Here is a 19,267-nt window from a genome sequence, read left to right on the forward strand (position 1 = left end):
TTTTCCTGGTGCACAGACCGTGACTTATTTACACTGCACTATCAGTGTCGCTAGCAATAGATTATTTTAACAAAGTCAGCTCTGTGACCAACTGAGTTGTTTGCAATCAATTATTTAAAACTGCTACTATCCTCTTGATCAATCAAAAATTTCATATGAACAATGTTTACTAAAGAGAAACAGAATGCCATTTGTGTTACTAATATCAAGAAAAAGCTAACTATTTGGCTAGGTTTCTGAAGCAACTTTGCAGCTTTTGACTCAATCGTTACTCATGTATTGTTCTGATATAAAGATATATACAGAGAGAATAATTTCAAGTATACTGCATTCATACCAAATATCTAATACATAGGAATGTATCACAATGAGACATTAGTGGCAGTTAGTAGTATCAAACTACATGATCATAATGTAAAGTTACTGTTTTCTATATCCTTTGGCTTTGCTGATAGAAACATGTTGCTGATAGAAATGTGTCCACTAATAATTTCAAGAACTGCCTCTAATAAGCAAATCAAAATACCCAACTGCTACAAAAATCATTATTAATGAATTAACCACTTATTAGATGAGGTACTGGGAGACAACTTTAAATTCTTAATAAAATATAATATTAAAGAACTTCATTATCTATGTGTTCTGTGTGGTTTAGATGAAATATTTGTTTAGAATATTTTACTAAATTCTATGGTAATTTATTAGATCAGACATTAATTTTTCCATTGGAAGTTTTCATATTCATATATGATAATAAATAAAGGAGTAGGAATCAACATGAACCTTACAAGGTGTATTTGAGCATAAATTAAAAGGGCATGAATAAAGATTATGTATTTTATGTGCTATCACTTTCCAAAGTACAGGCTACATATACAAAGTGCTACATATGAAAACCAAGCATATTTAATTTACACTAACATAGGATTTTATTTTTAGTCTATTTATTTTTTTCTGATTCCATTACTCTCCTAATTTAATGACTTAAAATACAATAAAAATGCAAGAGCTATAATACAATAATTATTCAGCACTGGAAGTTTTTAATCCTCTGCCATTTAATCAAGAGTAATTTATACAAATACATGAATTATTGAGGAATATACATTTAAACAGTGCTTAACGGATCAATACTGTTCTCTGAAAAACAACTCATCTCCAACTTCAGAAAGATTCAATATAGGCCAAATACTGCTTTGGCCAGTTTAACTTTTGGGGGGTTATGGATGCTGGGACCAGTGCTAAAAACAGTATGCTGACACAAATTTTGATTTTGTGTAATGCTCATTGAACAAGGAATATACAAAAGTAGAGCCTTCAAGAAAAGAAATGATTCCTATCACTGTGAATAAGAATTGTCATGTATTTTATGACAGCCTGTATGCTTACCTGGTTATATAAAAATAACTATTTGTAGTTTTGTGAAGTCAGCAGTATTACACTGATTAATTCCAGAGGGCTTTTTTTCTTTTTTTTCATATGGCTTATTTTTGGTGCGGGCTTAGATTTTACTATAACAGTTCTGGAAATCTGTCCACATGAACTTTTAAATTCTAATTTAACTTTTTGATCTATACCATTAATTGTACCTTTTACTGTAGATTGTCACACTGGATTGTATCAGAAGTCCCAGGACCTGTCTTGAGTTTCTGGTTTCGAACATGGGATATGTTGAGGACCATCAACAATCATTTGCCTAGCAGTAAAGTCTATTGACTGAGAATAACTGACATGTGAATGACTCATGGTATCCAACATTTGGACTTAATATGGCAGCCTTATAACTATCCACAAGGCAGACCTTAATAAGTCTTCTGCGTAGTACAGCTCAGGTATTAAAAAAAGTCGACCTTCACCAATTTCTCCTTAAGATTTCTCATTGCCAGAATTTGGTAACTACACTCTTAAACAGTAGATTATTAGAAAAAAACCCCCCCCCCCCCCCAACAAGTCCTCAAAGCAGAATAACGCTCATAGCAAATCTGATGTATTTTTCACTGTTTTTCTTTGCTTTTTTTTGTTTAAACAAAAGTTATAAGGAAAAAAAATATTATGGCAGTGTGCTGCCCAACCTTTGCTCCCTAAGAAAGGGCTTCCTCATCCTTCTTTTGGTATAACTATGTCCATCATACAAGGTTAGTAATTGTTAACAGAAAAAGTCTGAAAACCTGTAGGGGCTTTTTACTTATATTTGCTTCACACAAAATATTTTTAAAATGAACTTGAAAAATACATTAAAATACGCCTCTATCAATCCATTTTTGTTTTATATGTATTCCCAAGAACAAGGTTCTGGTTTTCTTTGAATTAAAAAATAAAATACAGCAGAAGACTTCAGGTCAAAGCATTTTTGTCTCAGCAAATTTACTTACCCCGGCAATGAACTCCTTCGTCATACCCATCAGAACAGTCATAAACACCATTGCAGAGCTGGGACAAGTGGATGCATTTGTTTGTACCGATGCAGCTAACATAATTCGGGGTGCACTTGAAATCTGCTTCCTCGGGACCTAAAAAATACACAGAAGATTTCTTATACATATTTTTATATCTACAACAAGGCAAAGAAAGTTCTATATGGCATTTCCATTTTAAAGCTAAGGGCAACACTCCGTGTATTAGTCCATTTTGCAGATTTTTAGTGCATTAGCATTGCAGCATTTAGGAGTATTAAAATCACCAACAAATGATTAGTGCAATTAAAAGGAAATCAATGGGTCATAGAGGATTATTTCCCAAAATACAGGTGTTACAGATGCTAAAATTAAGCTTTGCAAACATTAAAGTGTCATAAAATTTTCAACTGCTTTGTGAATATCCTATCATATCAAGAGTTACATCAAGAGTAATAGGTACCAGTATTTACATTCATTGTTGTGCTATATAGATAATTTTGGATATTTATGAAATTACATATAAATGTTACATATTTCTGGCTGCATTAGATCAGAGAAACTGTTCCTACAGCCCAGGAGTCGGCCTCTGAAACTGCGCGGTACAGGATGGTAGGGAGAGGATAAGGATGCTGTGATTGCTCCCTTTGCAGCCATCCCAACTGCAATCACTCTGTGTCCCCTTATCCCTGAAGTGTTAAGTACAGGCATTTTTGAGGAAGTTCAGGGAATTTTGAGGATCTCTTTTGATTATTTCTTAGAGAGGGTTCTGACTGATAAAAAAACCAACTAACATAATTTCACATGACAAAGTCTTTCAGTCTTTTAACACGCTGCAAAGAACATTTAGAGGTCTGAAGGGTTTAGCTCAATTAGAGGATGAATCATAATGTATACACAGTATATGATTAGATACACAAAGACTGAAGGTGGGGAAATTTTACAGGAAACAACTTAAAGCTCCTTGATTGCATGTGTTGGAGCCTTGAGTCTGTGCTAAACTCTGACAGCTTGTAACAGTCCTCAAGGGAAATGTACCCTAGGATGCACTGTGCTCAAGTGCAATACGCTTTCACCTTCTTCGAGGCACTAACTCCAGGACGAAGGACAAAAATCACAGGCAGTAGCTGAAAGCTCCCTTGTAAGTGGGAAAATCTCAGCTTTGGCAGATCTGATCTCTTGAAGTCAGCAGGAGAAAGCAAAGGAGAGCTCTGGGGGGAATTTACAATTTCTGTAACAAATACAGATAGGTCTTAGCACAACCCATTAAACAAATCTCCTAACTTAAAAAACTTGTCCCAATTAGACAACTTAAAATTCAAAATTCCCACTGTCATGCTACACATCAGGAAGCCATCCACGATTTAGAGTGTTGCCCTTCCCCAAGCAGAGCACGCACCCCTAAAACGCGCATCCACCGAGCAGGAAGGCATGACGTCCAGCGTCCTGCTTCCCTCCTCTGACCCTTCCAGCTTCACACCTTGCACCAATGGACAGACACCAATTACATCCTTGATTAATAAAAACATAGCACACTGGTACTAGGGATAAAAAGGCAATGTGGAGATGAATGTACTCTGTCTCAAACAATTTGTGTGCTTCCAGGATGAAAAAAACCCCATATTTTTTATTATGGCCATATGCTACATACACTCTTTCAAGAAAACTGCATTCCTAAGCTAATGATAAGGGGTCTAAATACCTTTTGAAGTCAAAGAAGAGAAACAACTATCCTCACTATGCTCTATGTTGAATAAGTGCTTAGCAAATGTAGAAGTATTAAAACACTTCACAAATAATACATTTTTCCTGTATTTTCCAGTAAAATATAGGAGGAAATTAACAACAGAAAGTTGAGAGATAATTAAAACTTATCTAGATGTTAGGATTTGAAGACCACGGTAATAAGAATCAGAGAGATGTGACCTCCTGGTGCTGGCGGAGACCCCTGAACCATGCAACAAAAAAGAGATGGGGGCAATGGGCCACTGGGTGGGGCTTTGGGTTTTTGGTTTTTTTGCTTGGGCTTCGGGCATTTCACTTTTTTTTTTTGTTACATGAATGTAGGACACTTCATCCTATGAAGCATCCCATGCACACATGTGCATACAGCTCACTAAAGAACCCAAAACCTCTAGCAGTACCCAGCATTCCTCCAGGACAGGTTTCACTTTCAAAGAAGAACATAAATAAAGCAGATTAGGATAGTCAAGTGCTCAGTGTCAGGTAGGTCATATAAAACTGAAAGGTTTAATTTGATTCCCATTTCAGTTGCATCAGGACTTGAAGGCACCTAACATTTAACAAAACCAAACTAATCTTTTGATTTGCCATTTATAGCACACTTATTCATTGCATTAGGCTAACTGCGAATAGAGTGTGAGGTGTAAAAAAGATCTTTTCTTCTAAAATAGAGAACATTCATTAAAAAAACTTAGATCTGTGAAGCAGGTAAACCATGGTACTTGCATTACTTACATATAAACCTAGATTGCTAGAGGGCTTTCAGCATTCATACCTTATCAAACAGAAAACTAAGATCTGTGACCAAAAATATATAAGAGTATATATTTCTCCTCTAAATTTAATGAGTGAAAAGAATGAATCTCTTAATTAACATTTAAAATCTCAGTAGGACTAGTCTGGTATGCTCCTGTCTAAAGATTTTGAGATTTAATTTTGATTTGACGCTTCTTGCTTTTAAAATACAAGATTCCTTCAGGACACAAACATCCGGCAATTTTAAATATATTGTCTAACTAAAATACTAGTAGGGGAGCTTCCTAAATTAGATTTCTTTGATTGGGAACTGCATATGAGGGGAAACTGAAATATCGTCCAAGAAGTAATACATTTTGTTTTCAAGAGAAATTTTGTGCACCCTTTGTGAAAACAGAAAGGTTACGATTAGAAGCAATTAACTTATTCATGTGATTAAGATAAATTCATATGTACTTTCTGTTTCCTTACTAGCATGAACCTATGGAAGTCAACTTGACTTCCAAATGAAGATGAACGTCAGTCCAAAAAAGCCGTTTTATAGAAGACCTGTAACCTATTTTGTCTGCAAAATGACTCTAAAAGGTAACAGGTCTCAATCATCCAACAATGTCAGTGGAACAAGACAGCATGTCCCAAGGCATTCCTGCTCACAATTCCTACCACCGTCACTGAATAAAAAAAAAATAAGCTAAACAAAGTGGCATGTTGCGATGCCTTTGAAACAGCACATGCTTTTCCCACTGAATTCTGAAATGTCTAATGCAAATAAAGATGAGTAGCATTTTATCTTTGAGATAAAAATAATTGAGAGCAGCCCTGAGGAGAAGGACTTGGGGGTGTTGGTTGACAAGAAGCTCAACATGACCTGGCAATGTGTGCTTGAAGCCCAGAAAGCCAACCGTATCCTGGGCTGCATCCAAAGTGTGACCAGCAGGTCAAGGGACGTGATTCTCCCCCTCTACTCCGCTCTCATAAAACCCCACCTGGAGTACTGCATTCAGCTCTGGGGCTCCCAACATAGGAAGGACATGGACCTGTTGGAGGGAGTCCAGAGGAGGGCCACGAAGATGCTGGAGCACCTCTCCTATGAAGACAGGCTGAGAGACTTGGGGTTGTTCAGCCTGGAGAAGAGAAGGCTCCGGGAAGACCTTATAGCAGCCTTCCAGTACCTAAAGGGGGCCTACAGGAAAGCTGGAGAGGGACTTCTTCCAAGGGCATGTAGCGATAGGACAAGGGGTAATGGCTTTGAACTGAAAGAGGGCAGATTTAGGTTAGATGTAAGGAAGTTCTTCACTGTAGGGTGGTGAGGCACTGGAACAGGTTGCCCAGAGAGGTTGTGGCTGCCCCATCCCTGGCAGTATTCCAGGCCAGGTTGGATGGGGCTTGGAGCAACCTGGTCTAGTGGAAGGTGTCCCTGCCCAGGGCAGGGGGGTTGCAACTAGACGATCTTTAAGGTCCCTGCCAACCCAAACAATTCTATGATCTTGTTTACTACTCTTCCCTCTTTCTTTAACAGACAGCTGCTTCTGGCAGCTTTATCAAGTGCACTTTGGGAAAAGGAATTTAAAAGTGTTCCTCAAAATAATCTCAGGGTATTTTACATCAGTGTAAGAACGTTAAGAATATAAAACGGATGGTGTCTTTTCTTCCCTTCAAAAGACACAGTAATTCCTAGCCTTGCCAGTTGGTGGAAAAATAGTCAAAACCACCGGCTGCAATAATGGTAATACATCTCGATGTTTCAAACACTCATACTAGGACACTGCTTGGAGGGTGAAGAGGATGGAAGCAGCATTGCTCATGCAGTGCTGTGCAGCTCAAGAGACTCTGGCTCAGGAAACTGAGTAACTGTCTCCTTGGTATAACTGCACGTTAACAGATGGCTAAATGAGAATGGGAAAAAAAAAGCTGAGCTGCAGAAAGGTGAGCCAGGGGCTGTGGGGGATCCTCCCGGGGCTGGCAGCATGGCCATCCCACCAAAACTGGGAGGTGGCCACGCCAGCCCCAGCCTGGGATGTTGGCCACCTCAGTGGGGATGTGCCACAATGTCTTCTCACGGGAGCGGTCAGGATCAGGCCCACCCTGGTGAGGGTACCAAGGTTAGACAAAGTCCTGGGAAGGCCAGGTGGGGCCAGGTGGATGGGTCACTTTTCCAAATCCTCCGGAAGGCAGGCTGTGCCCAGGAGCAGACAGGCTGAAAACAGAAGGACAGCGATTCATTTCAGATCCAGATTTCTTTGGCTGTTGAATTGACTGGGACAGCCATTTCTGATTTGGTCACACTGTGTCAGGGCTCACTGCACTTTCCCAGCATGTGAGAAAGCATGGAAGAAAACTGCACCGTGCTTTGGCAAGACCTGTGCAGTGTACAGTGAATCTACATGAAGTCCCTTCAACGAAAGTGCCTGTGCTTCAGTGGGGCCCGAGAAGAGGTAAGAGAGTCCTTGTGATACCCTCCAGCAGGAGAAAATGGAATCAAACACAACATCTGGTTTCCCACCAAAGCAGCATCATGAGAAAGTATTAAAGGCCACAGTCAGAATTAGCAGAGAATTTTACCATGCACTTTTGACATGGTATCTGTCTTGAAATTGGGCTTGACCAAAACTGTACCTGCCTCACTTCAGGCTCATGCTATACTAAATTTCAAACTAGAGAATGCAACTGAGAATCTACAAGCTGATTATTTCCAATAGTTTTTGTTATCATAAGCAATATACAAGTGTTTATTAGCAAAAATTATAGATGAACATTATTTCATTATGTATGTTTCCTTCTTCTAAAAACACTCCCCCTAATTTAATGTAAACGAAGGTACAACTTTCTGTGTTAAGTTTACTAAGGAGTTACAGAGTATGAATAAAAGATATTTGCAAAGATCATACAGATACCCAGACTAAAGGAGACATGCTAGGGTGCCCAGAACAAATTCAAGGTCCTCAAAAAGTTATTAAATTACAGTGAAACACACACTCCCACTTCTTGCAAATTCATTTAGAGATGCTCATATTTGACATCTGTTACAAAAAAAAGCAGCAAAGCTGCTACTTCTGAGTTTATTTTTTCACCTTTGTCTTTCTCAGCTAAGTTTTTACAAAGTGCTTTTTCTTTCAACATCTCAGGTAAGTAGTTAAGACTTTTAAATAAGAGACTAGGCAGCCAAATGTGGTGCATCCCTTTTACATCACTGCATCCAATTTACTTGAAGACCATCAATTTTCTAGCAGCTCTAATCCTGGGCTGTCCTCAGCCACAAGAAACAATTATACCAAGCTGTGGGATGCCTTCAAAATTTCCATTTGTGTTGTACATCAGTGACTTACAGATCCATCCTGCTCTCCTAAGTGTCTTTATGGAGTGAACCTTCTCCACAGTGAACAGTTATCCTGAACAAAACCTTATTCCGCTGGTTCAATGGCCTTTGAATTCAACTCTGTTTGCACGTGTAGGTGGGAACACTGGAAAAGGTATTTTGTACCTTTCCAGGTACAAAAGCACCAACACACAGTGGATAGAATGAATCTGACCCAAAAAGAAAATTGATAATTTTGATGCAAATAACAAAGTTGTCAAAAAATGTCTTTTAGTCTTCTGACTGCAGCACACATTCCTCTAGAGAAGTTTTGGTATAGCAACTACCTAAGTCTTCTCTGTGATGTTATCAAATGAAGTTGATTAATGACTCTAATTAAGCAAAAATAGCCCAATGTTTAAGAAAGAATAATCCACACAACCTTTAGGATCTCTCTGGATAAATATGGGCTTATATGAAAATACTCCACTATGGTGCAATACGGTATGTGGGTTGTCAAACACATGCATAAGATTGTGAGACCTGTTTCTCCCTGTTAACTCGTCTCCATAGCAGGGCCACTACCCCGTTCCTACTGTAAAGCATGGTATAGGATATTTAAGGTTGCAGAACTGATTAAAAAACTGAATATTTATTCTTTAACATAGCTCTTGGCAACAAGAAACAGCCTGCCACATGCAGACAAAGTAATATAAAATATCTGATATAGTTTTAAAAGTGTGAGAAGTCATCCTCACAGGTGTTTTTTTTGATTTATTTTTTGCCCAGTTCATCATTGATAACCAGGGATTTTAAAAGTCCTTATCTTTTATAAAACTTGAAATCACAACATCTTGAAGTAATGTTTCTGACCCAGCCAAGACATACTGTACCTTAAAGATATTTAAGGTTTAGGGCTAAATCATGGCCATTAGAAAAGGTTGCTTTTGTGGGAGCATTAGAGATTAGTGGGAAAAAGAGACTATACTTCCATGATTAATTTTTTTTATGTTAAATGTTTGAAAACTTCCAAGAGGTTGTATACTACATATTAATTTCTGTAGTTACAGGTTAACGTATAAAGTGTAAACACATGTCGCCTCCCATGGTATCATAATTGCTTTAAAAAGTAATTTTTCACACAGACTAGATGCACACTTTTAATATCAGGACTTTGAAACAGTGGGATAAATTTATGGAAATTACTTAAAATCTTTGCTATCTTATATATATGCCAAGAAAGGATTTCATATTTAATAAGAATTTATGTATTGTAAGTAACCCCTTATCCATTGCTACTTTTATCCATATGCTTTATTCAACCACGTAGACTAATAATGAATATAAATTCGAAGTCACCTTCAATTATATCAGGTATTTAGCTGTCCATGAAAGAAGAAGAACAATAAACACGGTAGGATGTGGACAACTGAAAAGAAGAGGAAAGCAGGTGAAGTGTTGGGCTGTTTGCAGCAGAACAATAGGTGTAATCTCTGACCTCACAGACACGGCATATTGTCTCCAAAATAATATTTCAGAAGAAAGAATAAAAGCAGTGGCAGCCAGTAGATTTGTGAGTGTGCAAATGAATGAATATCGTTATAGTACGCCCTCATAACTTACGACCAAACATAAGAGATGAGCTAAAGACTCTAGAAAGCAATACTGAAACAAACAGGAACAAAAGAGAAAATGAAGAACTTAAGAAATCAAAAGATGGCTTTGAGTCATCACAGCTTGAAAATCAGTCATCTGTGCTGATTCACAGCCCTTACGCATCTAGTGCCAAGTGTCTCATCTCTTCTCTCTCTTTATAAACAGAGGGGTGTTGACACAACCAGCTCTGTGGTACCTACCTCCCTTTTCAAAAAAGGCTTTCGCTCATTGTGCTTTGTACAGGGAGAAGAAACACATCTATCCAAGCCAAAGTTTCCCAAATCCAATCAAGGATTTGCATTGATCTTAACCTGTGCTTAGAGTGCTGCATCCTCAGTAAGTTTGCAGAGGACACCAAGTTGGGTGGGAGTGTTGATCTGCTGGAGGGTAGGAAGGCTCTAGAGGGATCTGGACAGGCTGGATCTATGGGCCAAGGCCAGTCGTATGAGGTTCAACAAGGCCAAGTGCTGGGTCCTGCACTTGGGTCACAACAACCCCATGGCAACACTACAGGCTTGGGGAAGAGCGGCTGGAAAGCTGCCCTGTGGAAAAGGACCTGGGGGTGTTGGTCAACAGCCAGCTGAATATGAGCCAGCAGTGTGCCCAGGTGGCCAAGAAGGCCAATGGCATCCTGGCCTGTATCAGAAATAATGTGGCCAGCAGGACTAGGGAAGTGATCGTCCCCCTGTACTGGACACTGAGGCTGCACCCTGAGTACCATGTTCAGTTTTGGGCCCCTCACTACAAGAAAGACACTGAGATGCTGGAGGGCATCCAAAGAAGAGCAACGAAGCTGGTGAAGGGTCTAGAGGACAAGTCTCAGGAGGAGCAGCTGAGGGAACTGGGGTTGTTTAGTCTGGAGAAAAGGAGGCTGAGGGGAGACCTTATCACTCCCTACAGCTACCTGAAAGGAGGTTGTAGTGAGGTGGGTGCTGGTCTCTTCTCCCAAGTAACAAGCAATAGAACAAGAGGAAATGGCCTCAAGTTGTACCAGGGGAGGTTTAGGTTGGATATTAGGAAAAATTTCTTCACCAAAAGAGATGTCAAGCACTGGAACAGGCTGACCGGGGAAGTGGTTGAGTCACCATCCCTGGAGGTATTTAAAAGATGTGTAGATGTGTCACTTAGGGACATGGTTTAGTGGTGGACTTGGCAGTGTTAAGTTGATGGTTGGACTTGATGATCTTAAAGGTCTTTTCCAATCTAAATGATTCTATGGTTCTATGAAATATAATTTGGTCAGTCAAAACCTCACAATTTAAAAAAAAACAAAAAACGAAACAGTTGAAATTCACTTCCGAAGGATGGGTTCCAATTTTGTGTTTTACTGTAGACAAAATAGTTCAAAAGGTTATCTATCTGTAAAGCTTAACTAGCCTCACAGTGGCACACAAAACTCCAACTTCTATACTCCTGTGACAGGCTTTTAGCATTGGTGCTAGTATTACATACAAATGAACTCACAGGTGCAAAACACAGCATATGGATATTGGGTTTATGATGCTCTATAGTTGCTTGCCTTTTCCTCTTTGTGTGTTTTTGGAAGTACTAGAGAAAAGCAAACAGCAGATAGTCTAAATCTAATATTATACAATAACTTTAGTTGTTTAAATACTTCTTTTTTGTTTAAAAACACGAACACTGTTTGCATACTGCCGTTATAATGAATCTGTCAGGAGGTCTATATAAGATGGCTCTCCAGCAAACACTTCCCCTTTGGCTATCTTTTTCCTGATCACTGCTTTCTGTGTGTCAGACACTTGCTCATCTTTGCTACACAGATGTAAATAATTAATGGAGCCACAGGACTCATCTTTTCTACTGTAATGTAGCTGATAGCCACTGGAGAGAAGTAGAAAAACTATGTTGAAGGTTGCACAAAGGCTGACGAAGAGGAAAAAAGAGGTAATGGAAATCTTTCTAAAACAGCTCAGCTTTTGGATCATTATCCAAAAATCCCTCTGGGCACACATGGGCTGGGACAGGGCTAGAGTCTGAATACAGCTTTTCCGTTGATCAGGCCGAGAGCAGCCATCAGAATTGGGACCTGAACTAAAAGTGTTTTTTGCCTAAAATAAATCTACCTACTTGTCCTGGTTTTGGCTGCAATAAAGTTGATTTTCTTCTTAGTAGCTGGTATAGTGCTGTGTTTTGGATTTAGGATGAGAATAATGTTGATAACTGATGGTTTAGTTGTTGCTAAGCAATGTTTATACTAAGTGAAGGACTTTTCACAGCTTTTCATACTGCCCTGCCATTGGAGGCTGGGACTACAAAAGAAACTGGGAGGGGAGAAAAAAATGGGAAGGACACAGCAAGGACAGCTGACCCAAACAAGTCAAAAGGGTATTCCATACCATGTTCCATCACGCCCAGTATATAAACTGGGGGGAGTTGGCCGGGGGGCACCATGACTCGGGATTGACTGGGCATCGGTCAGCAGGTGGTGAGTAACTGTGTTGTGCGTCACTTGTTCTGTATATTCTGTCATTATTATTCTCCTCGCCCCTGCCCCTTCCTTTTCTGTCCTATTAAACTGTCTTTATCTCAACCCACGAGTTTTCTAGTTTTCTCACTTTTACCCTCCCGATTCTCAACACCATCCCACTGGCGGGGGAGTAAGCAAGCAGCTGCGTGGTGCTTAGTTGCTGGATGGGATTAAACCACAACACTACTAAATGGTGTAAAAGCCATGGAGGCAATCGGACTGATAGTAGTAAAATCAGCTCATAACAGCAGAATCCACCTAGATTCCTAAATGCAGTTAGACATTTTGCATCCAAGAATTACCTCAAACAGAAAATTCAGCAGGCCAAAGGGAGAAAATACCACCTCCTCAGCCAAAACCCGTCTACTATAACAGTTCTACAAGACTAGAGTAATTTTTCACTGAACAGCTCTAAATTGGATTGAATAGCATGACAATGTCTTTTTTTATTATTATTATTATTTTTTTAAAACAAGGTTAAGGGTGGTCAGAGAAATCAATGGCCACAAAGGAAACACCAAGCCTTACTTGCCCACCAACTTTTCTGCAGCCTCTCCAGTTATAGAAAAAAAGCAAAGAACAAACGAGGGCAGAGGCAAAGAGAAGCGGAGAGGAAACGAGACTGGAGTCGCCTGGAGTGTTCCAATATTCTTTCCAAAGAGTTCATACACTGTGTCAGAAGATTAATGTAATAAATCAATTAATAAATACACAGTGCTTAAAGACTGCCGCACTGTATCGGAATGAAAATTAGTTTAGGGGAGAGAGTAATGCAGATACATAACTGTACTTTATAGAGGAACTGACAAGGACCTGAAGTCCAAAAGAGAAATATGTCTTAATGTGATTTTTTTTTCTTTGCACTTGTGTTTCTTCAGATGTCAGTGAAAATGTCTCTATTGATATTGCCAGCAGGGCTCAATCATTATGCAATAAGGGAACAGAGTGTACTTTGCATATCACACATTTCTAAGACATTTCCATCCCTATAGAACAGATTATAAAATTCTGGCCTTTACTAAACTTAAGGTAAATATCTTAATTTTTGCCTATTGCTTACATCAAAACCTTCTATTCTCTCTACTGCTTCATTAGATGCTGGGAAACTCATGTTTTCTGTACACATTATCTGACTTTCATTATCCCAGACTTAACAACTATCTTCATTTTATGGACTCTATAAATACATGCATATGTATGTATATATAGTGCCTTTAAAAAAAGCATATACAACCTACTAGTGTGTTATTACAGTAACTCACCCCTTCCCATTCCCCATTCTATAATACTCAGGAGCTGTGAATATAAATGGGTCTTGCACAGTTTTTAAACCTCTGTTTTTCCTTAAATAGTCCTAAATTTCACCCTTAAAATTTTCATTTGGATTTGTCATAAATGGAAAAATGTAACCTTGCAAACTTACATGGTATGCACGAAAATGCATTATCTCACATGAACTTTCAAAAAAACCCCTCCTTGCAGTCAGAAAGTACTAATGAAAATATCTAGCTGTAGAGAAAACATGTTGGTGTTTGGAAGCAAGAAGAATGAAGAACCCACAGGAGGACACATGTAGCATGAACTTTTCTTAAAAATCAAGTCTCTGTCTTGACTTGCAAAACTCAATGTGCCAGTGGTGTTTGATTAAAAACAACACTAAAATAATTCTCACTATTATAATCTTCCATCACGACTGTCCAGCATAATATAGTTACACATCAACGAGTTTTAGTATTTTTATATACTTGCTCAATGACTGCAGCTTCAACTTGTGCAGTAAAACTTACCATATAGACAACAAGAAAGAGAGAATTTATGTTCTTTGCTACAGTCCCTAAAAATTAAAAAGCTAAACCAGTTTTACTAAGCTCTTGCACGTAGGATATATCAGTATATAAAGTCAAGTCCTTGTATGTACCTATACATAAGCAAAACCATGCCAAATTTATATTCCCTGGTTATTTTTGGAGAATGGATTCACAAACATTTGTCAGTGAAGACTGTAGGAGCAGGAGAGAAAAAAAAAAAAGCTCTGTTTTCAGGAAGCAAAAATAATTAATATTCTTTGTACTTGCAGAGACATAAAGGCTTTCTTAATGGATTTTTTTGGTGATTTACTACAACACACTAAAGCAATACTTTATGATCAGTGAAGTAAAAAATGAATATTGTCTCATGTAGATGGTCATTCCTCAGTAGTTATAAGGAACCTATTTTTAATTTGGAGATTTTTACTTAATTAGTGTCGCACATCTGAAGGCTGTCTTGTGTCAACTGTTGTAATGACTTGATGTCTACGCACAATACAGAATGGGCTGCTAATAGAGTCTCAGTTTGAGAAAAATGATAATGAGGTGAACAAAAGAAGTGTTAATTACTTACACAATTAAAGTAGCTAATACCAGCAACATTGTAACATATCAACACTTATGTTATAGATATTTACACATCCAAAGCGTATAAATGTCACAGTGGAAAAATGCATGTAGATGTTCTTTATAGAATAATACAGTGGGGTAACAGAATGGCTGCACACAACACAGAATATGATATCTAAATCTCTGCAGCATACTAGCTTGTATTAGACATTATAAAAACGTGTTTAACTATACACACATCATCTATCTATATATATTCCATTCTATCGTGTTGCAGCTAAGCTCTTCATTAGACTGCAGAAATTCTATTAAAATGAGGGAAGAGAAGGACTTATTTACTGGATCATATCTGTAACAAGTTCTAGAAATTTTGATGGAAATCCTTCTATAGTCCCCATCTTACACCCCACCCCACCCCCCGCCAACCTTAGAAATGTCTATGGATTGAGATAGAATTTACTAAGTTCATGTCTGCATCAGTAGAACTGGAATTCAAACCCAGAAATAGTCCTCAAGTCCCAAATAACGTGAAATTTCACAGGGTTTGATAAGATTTATAACATAAGACACAAGTGTTTTAAAAACAAGAAAGAACTAGAACATACACTGATACCTTAACTTCTTATTTTAAACGGCAAAAAATGAAGTTTCCGTCTCATTTGCAATATATTAAGTTTTTTTAGTAGATGATGTTAGTATCAACATGCATGTTTTATTTATGATTTTGGGGTAGAAATTTACCATTAAGATGCATAACTATGTTCTATAACCACATGAAAATTCAGCTTAGAGGGCCAACATTTTCTAAGTATTTGAGTGTGGTTTTTTTTCAAAAAGTGTTATTAAATCTGCATTACTTATTCATTTTAAAGATTATCTTATATGTTTAATTCAGCTTTACTGCAGTAACTTAGAAATACATCTCATGCATTTTTAAACTGAGCTAGGTAGTTTGCCATCATAAAGTTATTCATTTTTATTTTGTACACAGACACATAAATGTAAATTACACCTAATTAAAATAAATTGTGTGACTTGTTTCTTCTTATGCAGTCACGCACTGAAATGATGAGAACCAATTTTAATTGTTCTAAGAACACAATTTAATACTATAAAAGATTTAATCGTTTTTTTGGGGAGTATACACTGTGTCAAAAAGGTAAAAATTACAGGGCTTCATATTGCATAGACACTGAGGGTCCTATTTGATTCAGTATTGGCCTGTAACTATAAACTGACCTGGAATGCCTTTAATTTCAAACAAAAAGTAGCACACGTTGTAGTCTATATCAAAGTAAAGTTTCCATCTCTCACAACATATCCATGTCCTTACTTCCTTAGAAACAAATATAGGCGAACCAAAACTCATATGGACAAAAAATTAGAACAGCTGGTAAAAAATTCTGTATTACTTATATGAAATGTTGAATCAGTAGTTCTCAGAGACTTCTAAAAGGCTTTGCAGCGTGATAGGTACTACAATTCAGAGAGAAAATTAGTTTCATATGTTACTAGCTACAAAATAAAATAACCTTGCCTCCCCATTTTTGTACTCCTACAATAATTCTAAAGAGGCAGTATTTAACATGATTCAGCCTTGGCTGTATCTTTTTCACAATACAAAACCCAAAGAGGCTTCAGATAACAGCACGGTGGAAGCAGACAAAGAACCCATGTTAGACACAAACACAGTAAATCTTAGTGAACAAGCCAACGCTCTCTAGCTCTTTCAAGCCATGTAGTAATGAAATTCATGGGAAAGTTCCAGCTCATTCAGCTCCATTCCCTTTGAAACAAGATTTTGCTGAACTCGAGGCCAGGCCACCTCAGCTGTGATTGAATACAAACACCTAGAGACATGATCCTTATCCACCTACTCAGCAACTCCTGGAGGCTTCTGCTGGCGCACAGGCAAGACTACAAAGAGCTGAAGTGCTCATGGTTTATCCAAAGTAAAGCTTTAAAATGTCAGTTTCAGTGCAATTCTCTCCAATAATGTTGTTTGAAACAAAAATTAGTAGTTCACCAATAAAATAATAATCCAGTAGGCTGGAATTTCCAGCAGCCCATGCCTGGTTTGTAACAGAATCCTCACCAAGAGAAGGGGACAGGGGTATAATGTCTGGTCAGTCTAAAGAAGCAAGAACAATTTCATGTGAAATACAGAAAAAAAAAAACAGTGGGGGGGGGGGAAAATCGCTTGCTAAATTCTGGCCCCCGAGTAGAGCTACAGAGACTTTTTCTCCCTCATCAGCCAATAACACAGTTTTTCAGAGTGGAACGTTTAGACTTTTCATTGCTTATAATGTATTTTTAAGCTTTCCACCATGTCCTAGAAGAGCTGAACACTTCAGAGAACTCAAGAGGAAAGGGAATCTAGAAGCATAGGGACTTTGGTAGAGGCAAAGGAAAGTGAATGGTAATACCTGAATGCTAATACCTGCTGAATACTGGAAGACAATAACCCAAAACATGTTCAGCTTTTCATCTTTTACCATACGTGGCAGCATTACTTCTAAACGCAAGAATGCCATAAAACTGAGAAAATGATAGAGTTGCAATGTGAAAAGTCTGACCAAAACCTGCTATACCTAAATATGAAGGATCACTACAACGTAAAAGCAACTCGTGCAAGTCTCGGGTGCAGCTTGCTTGAGGCTTTCCTACCTGGCAAGGTATGCTGTGAGGAGGTATTGTAGAGAGAGAAGAAAGCCACCTACTCCCAAGAAGGAGCTTAAATAAGGAAAGAGAAGTAGTTGGGTTTTGTACTTCATCTTGTACTTCATAGTGGTAGATATCCCATCCCTGGAAACATTCAAGGTCAGGTTGGACGGGGCTCTGAGCAACATGATCTAGTTGAAGATGTCCCTGCTCATTGCAGGGGAGTTGGACTAGATGACCTTTAAAGGTCCCTTCCAACCCAAACTATTCTGTGATTCTATGATCTTCTCAATGTTCTTTCTCTTCTCTTCTGTCTTCAATAAAGCAGTGTTGTTAAACCACGAGATTCATCATTTGTGACTAGGGAAATCACTTCCATCAAGGGGAGCTTGAGATAGTGCTTACTAAATAATCCAGCCATAATTGGTACTCGTCAAGGTCTACCAGAGAGGTGTGTGTCATGGAAAAGTCTTTAAAAATCAAACTCCAAAGTGAGAAAAAAACCTTTTTGTTTTATATAACAATATATTTCAATGGATCCAAACCATTATTAACATCCTAGGTTTACAATCTATTCAGAATGAAAAAAACCCTCAAACTAACTTCTTGTTATGAAATTACGAAATAAAATCAACCCTGTTCCATGTAAATATATATGAAACGGTAAGAAACTATGAAGTAAAATGGACACAACACAATTTGTCTTAACGTGTTCATACTGTTTTTACAAAGGTTTTCTGTATCTGTACTAGAAAGTTATGGTGATAAATTAATTAGGTAAAATTAGTGTGTTGAAGTTCACAGAATCCTAGGATGGTTTGAGTTGGAAAGGACCTTAAAGGTCATCTAGTTCCAGCCCCCTTGCCATGAGCAGGTACACCTTCTACCAGACCAGGTTGCCTTGAACACTACCAGGGATGGGGCATCCATCCACAACCTCTCTGGGAAGAAGATATGGCTGTATTTTCAACAGTCATATGCTTGTATTTTTAACAGTCATAAAAACAGTCTACTGAAAGTATTTTTTTAATCTCTTTCACAACAGGACTAGTAGTGAAGAGACTTCTAGTTAATCACAACAGAGTATGCCAAGCTGGACTTAATCATAGCTGTTAAGACCATTTGCCCCAGTATTGAGCTTTAACTGTCAAGAATCAAGATTTAAAAATGTATTCAGGTGAATAGTTGTAATGTTTTCAAACATCAAACCCAAGGAAGTATCAAAATGGTTTATAAACAAGATGTATATTATGCTGCTTTTATATATAACATTCCAAACTTTAGAACATAGTACTCTGTCAAAATAAAAGTGGAGTTTCTGTCTAGACCTTTTTTACTGTCTTGTCCTAATACATTGTGTCTCAACAGTTACAGGAAAATTCAATACAGAAAAAATATTATTTAACACTGGATCTATATTTAGCAAACAATCTAAGGTTCTTGTACAGATCTATAAACAAATCCTGTCAGATTTAGACTAGAAAAGCATACAATTGTCCCTGTAATTTCATGATGATTAAAAAAAAAAAATAGAAAACCCTATTGTTCTGTTTGTGCTGAGTAGAGAAATATCCTTCCCATTGATTTACCTCTAGCAATACAGACCTAGGCCGTTTTGGTATGCACGAATTTTCTGGTATGAGCTTGGTATTTTCACCTCCAGCTCTATACTGAGCTGTACGTGTATGGGCACAGATTCCTGCCCTTCAAGAACAGTGGTGACACTAATGACATCTAACTGATTATTTTTCTATTATATTTAAAAAACCAACCAAACAACAAAAATTTTAAGATGTGGTTCCTAAGTACTACTAGTGAATCAGTGTTCAGCAATTCTTGCTGAGAATGAGCAGTACCTATAAAATGGGTAGGCTTACTGCAGCTCAGAATAAGTGCT

At 38.0% G+C, this 19,267-nt stretch overlaps 1 protein-coding gene across 1 annotated transcript in view; it reads right to left on the reverse strand.

Annotated features, from left to right (window-relative positions):
* Positions 1 to 19,267, reverse strand: part of LRP1B (low density lipoprotein receptor-related protein 1B) — a 582,545-nt gene that overhangs the window by 464,475 nt on the left and 98,803 nt on the right. The window contains exon 3 of the mRNA XM_010575228.1: positions 2,373 to 2,510. Within this exon, the coding sequence (XP_010573530.1) occupies positions 2,373 to 2,510 (138 nt within the window). The remainder of the gene's footprint in view (positions 1 to 2,372; positions 2,511 to 19,267) is intronic.

The sequence above is a fragment of the Haliaeetus leucocephalus genome, unplaced genomic scaffold (genome assembly GCF_000737465.1).
Source record: "Haliaeetus leucocephalus isolate CR32 unplaced genomic scaffold, Haliaeetus_leucocephalus-4.0 Scaffold451, whole genome shotgun sequence".
NCBI classification, from domain to species: domain Eukaryota; kingdom Metazoa; phylum Chordata; class Aves; order Accipitriformes; family Accipitridae; genus Haliaeetus; species Haliaeetus leucocephalus.